General features: G+C 41.5%; 1 protein-coding gene across 1 annotated transcript; it reads left to right on the top strand.

Annotated features, from left to right (window-relative positions):
* Positions 1 to 1,084: 1,084 nt before the first annotated feature.
* On the top strand, positions 1,085 to 1,996 carry TMEM74 (transmembrane protein 74; the record flags this gene model as incomplete). Its single annotated transcript, XM_080801629.1, has 1 exon — positions 1,085 to 1,996. The coding sequence occupies one exon, from the start codon at positions 1,085 to 1,087 to the stop codon at positions 1,994 to 1,996; it is 912 nt and encodes a 303-aa protein (XP_080657755.1).
* Between the last annotated feature and the right edge of the window lie 3,640 nt (positions 1,997 to 5,636).

The raw sequence follows: 5,636 nt of genomic DNA on the forward strand, positions 1-5,636 counted from the left end.
GTTAATAGCGTCTCACCTGCTTACCTCAACAGAACTGTGACTCTATGGGTTTATAATTTGTCTTTTACTGTCAGTTTACTTCTAAATAAAAACTTCTGGATGGTCAATGTCCCATGCATGTTTGTTAGCCAAGTGTACACAGGGAGAAGGACTCAGACCCATTCAGACACAATGAGCAAGAGTCACAGATCTGCACCTAGAGCAGGTGTGTTTGGGGAAGGCGGGGAGTGGAGCACACTGGTCCATGGTATTTGGCAGGGATCACACAGTAAGGCATGTTGTCTACACACTTCTGGGTCCAGAACAAGCTGGCGTCATGTAGCTGCAAGGGCTGAGAATGAAAACACAATGAACAAGCATGGGGTCTTGTACATACAGGGCTGTGGGACTAAGGGCATTGGATGTACGAGGTGGAAATTTAGGAGAGGTGGCCAGCCATCTTTCACCCACTTCCAAGCTACTCAGTCAAAATGCTGAGCTCCTGTGCCAAGACAGCCCAGCTGATGGTGACATATTTGTTCATCCATGGTAATGCACTAAAGCTAATCTCTATTAGAATCTGTTCTGAACTAAAGAGAGTGTAACCATAATTTCACTGAATTGTTGAGAGGTGTGTGCTTCCCCAGGTTTTCCAGAAAATCACAGCTCTGCTAAAAAAGGTCCCCGCCTCTCTCATTTGTGTCTCTCTACAGGAAACTTGCCTTCTTACTTGAGGGATCCTGTCACAGAAATGTGTGAGTCCTTGGATAAATTTGGCTTGGTGACGGCAAAGCTTCCCTCAGAGACACTGCTGCTTCCTCTGTGCTCCTTTTCTGCCCTGACCTAAGTTTCTCAGTGTCAGTCCCTCTGCCAAGTCAGAGGATTTGCCCTTTTCCCACTTTGCTGCCACTAGGCATCCTCTCCTTTCTTTTGCCCCTTTTAGGAGGAGCTGGGGTTCGAAGTGTCAACAACAGTGGCTGAAAAAGAGATGGGGGCCTCAGGAGCGGGACCCCTGGTAGTGCAGCCTTAGGTCCTGTTGGGTTCTTACCTGTGTGGTTTGTGGCAGAATTCTGGGAAGCTGCTGGGGGATGTCTGACTAGCTCTGATGGAGCTCCGCTGCCTTGAGAAGAGGAGCAGCCAGGCAGTCCTGTGCGACGCTGCGGACTGGCATTCAGGACAGCTTCCTGGTGACCGGGCAGATGCAGCCGCCGCCAGAGCTGCTCTCTGCTGCCAGAGACACTGTATGTCAACACCAAGAGCAGCTGAGACGGAAGGGTCTAAACTTAGCCCTGCTCCAGCATGCCCCTCCTCCTCTCTGCAAGACAGTGTTATTCAGACGGACTTCTTGCCACCAGGGCCTCTCAACTCAGGGAACAACCGCGTAACAGCAGGACGGAAAGTCTGCAACTGCTGCAGCCAGGAATTAGAAACTTCTTTCACCTGCGTGGATGAGAACGTCAACCTAGAGCAAAGGAACCCGTGCTCCCCTTCGGCAAAAGGGAGCCATCACCTGGGAGACCTTGGCTGGGGAAATCCGAATGAGTGGTCTCAGGAGGCTGCCATATCCTTGATATCTGAGGATGAAGATGATATAAGTTCAGAAGCCGCATCTTCAGGGAAGTCCGTAGACTATGGTTTCATCAGTGCCATCTTGTTCTTGGTCACCGGCATCTTGCTGGTGATCATCTCTTACATTGTCCCTCGGGAAGTGACTGTGGATCCCAACACCGTGGCAGCCCGGGAGATGGAACGTTTGGAGAGGGAGAGCGCAAGGCTGGGGGCGCACCTGGACCGCTGTGTGATTGCAGGACTCTGCCTGCTCACCCTTGGGGGGGTCGTTTTGTCCTGTTTGCTGATGATGTCCATGTGGAAAGGGGAGCTATATCGTCGCAACAGGTTTGCCTCTTCCAAAGAGTCTGCAAAACTCTATGGTTCTTTCAACTTCAGGATGAAAACCTGCACTAATGAGAACACCTTGGAACTGTCCTTGGTAGAGGAAGATGCCCTTGATGGATAGAGTTAATTCTGGTTGTGAGCCTACTGAGAGTCTGTGTTAGCATTTTATATGAAAACCAACCAACCAACCACATTTCTTAAAATTAACAGTACAGTTTCTTTGCTTGGCAAGAAAGGCTTATTTCCCAAACCAACAGCCAGTGAGTGGTTTTGTTCTGGATGTATTTTTTATTTGGAAGAAAAGCTATGTAAGATGCATAAAAAACCACAACCAGCTACACCTGTTCTTCTAAAGAACTGAGATTAATTCATCTATAATGGCCATCAGCTTCTACTTCTATAGCAAAATATTTCTAACAACCAGTGTACTAATGATTTCTCTTACATGCTATGGGGTATTATTCTTTGGACATTAGTAGGTCCTACATAGAGTAGGATCAAGTACATACATATTTTGTGAAAATGAACTTAAGCACTAATCACATAATAAGGCTTATATTTAATTCTCAAAGGTGCTTATCCATTCTCTTGCTAAATTTTTTCTTTCTCTAATTAGGCTGAATACTAAAATATAGGGTTTTGAATTTGAATATTTTGAAGCTTGGGGATGTTGATTATTTTAAAAAATGCAAAAACACATCTGTTATACTTAAAATTATTTCTGTGCTCAGAAGTGGTAACTAAGTCATTAGAATAAAGTTTCCAGTAAAAGAAAAATAATGTAAATCATTATAAGACCAATCTGAATTTAACCCAGAATGGTAGTGCCAGATATTAGCCAGTGTTGCATGCCCATTCTCTAGATGAAGTAAAATTAGTTGCTTATATAAATTTCATTTTCTGTTTGTGGTTTAGCCATCAGACAGTTACCCAGGATCTAGAAGTCTTTCCTGGTTCTTATACCAGAGAGGCAAAGCATAAGACATTTTTATTGTGTTTCCAGACATATAAACCTCTAGGCAGGTCTAAGTCATGATTGGCTCAGACACACACCCAGGTGACGTTTTATTGTCGTTTGGAGAAATATAATGCGACACAATTGCAGCTAGACTGTTAGAGACTACGCCTAGAAGTTGGTTTCACTTCTCTAGGCTAAGCAACAAGCCATTGCCCCAGGATGGCAGCAGTCCTTCAGCCCATAGCCAAAAAATTAAAAAAAGAGTGACAGAGAGAAAGAGTAAACACAGTGATTCAGTGGGAACTGTGTCCTCACCAAAACTTATCTCCCCCAACAGTGGTCTAAGCATCATTTTTTCTTTAATTTTTAAAATTAAAAAAAAACCTTTGTTTAAAGATCTTATTTGAGAGAGGAGTGGGGGGAGCTCCATCCCAGGATCTCAAGGTCCATGAGATCATGACCTGAGCCAAAGGCAGATGCTTAACCAACTGAGCCACCCAGGTATCCCCATAAGTATTATTCTGAGTTCCTCATTCATACCCACATTAACTGTGAAATCTTGCCTCCTGACATTCAAACTTGCTCAGTGAGAGGCATGATGATCAAAGTGGTCACAGCTTTGTAGAACCCACACCCAGAGTCCACACTAACACCCTGTCTCTGTACAGTTATGGTTCAGAAAGGGGTCAGAAATGCATCCTTAGAAATAGCTTCATTTTGCAATTAATCCTTGAGGTGTTTCCATCCTCCCACGGTAAGAGTTGTTTTAACTTCCATTGGGGGGTCATTCTTAAAGAAGACTGGAACTTGGAATTTGGGGTGGAAGAGCAGAGAATAGGGAATTGAGAATACAATTTCTTTATAGATCCTAAAGCCTAATTCTAATGCCTAAAGTTATTGTTGTTTTTGAGGATTGTGGAAAACGTCGATGACTTTGGCCGGCAGGGTGTGTGAGTCAGGATATTTATGTGAATGAGTTCTTGTGGCTGTCAGAGATTCACTTGATGAGTTAGGTACACTGTGTGTTACTGAGGGTTCAGATGAGATGCAAAAAGGTAGGATCAGAGGATAGTAAAAATAGAGAGGGCAGGCATAGGTAAAAATGAGAAATTTTATGGACATCAGAGGAAACTAGATATAGCTCACTTTGGAAATAATTGAGAGAATATAAAGATGATATTTATTATCTATTGCTGGTTCTTTGTGCTTTTTGAACAAAGTTTTTTTGTTTTACTGTGACTCTCATGTCATGGTTTGTGTTGAAGCTGACTTACAGCGGTATAAATTTCATTTTCTGAAGGTCTGTGAATTGTCAGATTCTGACCTGCATAGAGACCCACTTTACGTGAAGTTGAGGCAATAAATTAATGATATCCTTGGCTGGGCGAGTAGCTCTGAGTGTGTCTTTTTAGAAAAATACATTAAAAAAAAATCACGCTTGTTCTTAGAAGCTAGCTAAGTGCGATCAGCTGAGTTTTGTTTTATTTATTGGTAAAACATGATTAATTAGCTGAATTGCAGACTGATCTGAATTAATGTGCAGCCCGATTTTCAGTCATGAAGGAAGACAAATTAGAGAATCAAGTGTTAGGAAGTTTTTCAATTCTGTAAAACTGGATAAAGGAGAAAAAGCCAAAGCTTTTCACTGGGAAACATATAACGAATCCTACAGCACAACCAAATTACAAATAGCTCTGATACGATCTAAAGGATCTCTCTCTCTCTCTCTGTGTATATATATATACACATAGATATATAGATATAGGTACGGATAGAGATACATATATAGATATAATGGAATATCTATATATATCTATCAAGATCTATCCCATTATATCTATATATGTATCCCTATCTATATATATAAATAGGGATCCCAGATAGGGATACATATATAAATATGCCATTATATCTATATATGTGTCTCAATTAGAAAAAGATATGCATGAGGAAAGACCTAACAAGTCAGAATATATTTCTTTCTTTCCTTCCTTAAAATTTTAAAATTGAAACATCATAATTAATGCTTACTTATTTAGATCTGTTCATATATAGGACACATCTGTTTATATATAGGACACAGCTCTTTTAAGGTTCTACTTATGTGATGGCAGACCATTACTCCAAGAAGAACCAATTCAGAAAATCATCGGGGTGTCTCCTTGAGTGCTGTGTTGACACAGTCCAGCTAACTGCCTTAATCAGCTTTCCTCCAGTATTCAGGTGTGTAGTTCTAGTCCCTCCTATCAGTGCCTGAATTCAAGATGAGGATTACTTGAATTTAAAGTCATCCTGAACTTTAGACTCTATTGTTTCCAACCTGAGAAAGAGGTTTTGGGCTCTAAATGTCTTTATTTAGAAGTACTTTGGCAAGATCAGGTGATAAATGTTATAGACATTGAACCGATGATAGTTGTGGTGTTGCTGGGCTTGGATCCTTCATGGAGATTTTGACCTTGCATCTATCTCTTGAACATGGTACTGGTTGTTGTTTATGAGAGTTTTTATTGCTAGACCTGGAACAGCAACTTCTTTCAGAGGTCCATGTTTAGGTCTTTTTACCAGGTTTCAAAAAACTAAAGGGAGTTGCTTTCCTAATATTAACAGAAAGCAGATCATTGTTCAGCAGCGTGGTCCAGAGGGGTGAGTACCAGAAAGAAAGCTTTCTCCATTACTACTGGGATCTATGTACTGCTTATGGACAGTTTAATCCTCCTAATGACTTCAATAAACTGTCTCTTCTTAGGGCATCTTAAACTTTGTGGTAGAGCTGAATGTTTCTTTGCAATGATGAGTGTCCTTT

This window comes from Martes martes (assembly GCF_963455335.1).
Source record: "Martes martes genome assembly, chromosome: 4".
NCBI classification, from domain to species: Eukaryota; Metazoa; Chordata; class Mammalia; order Carnivora; family Mustelidae; genus Martes; species Martes martes.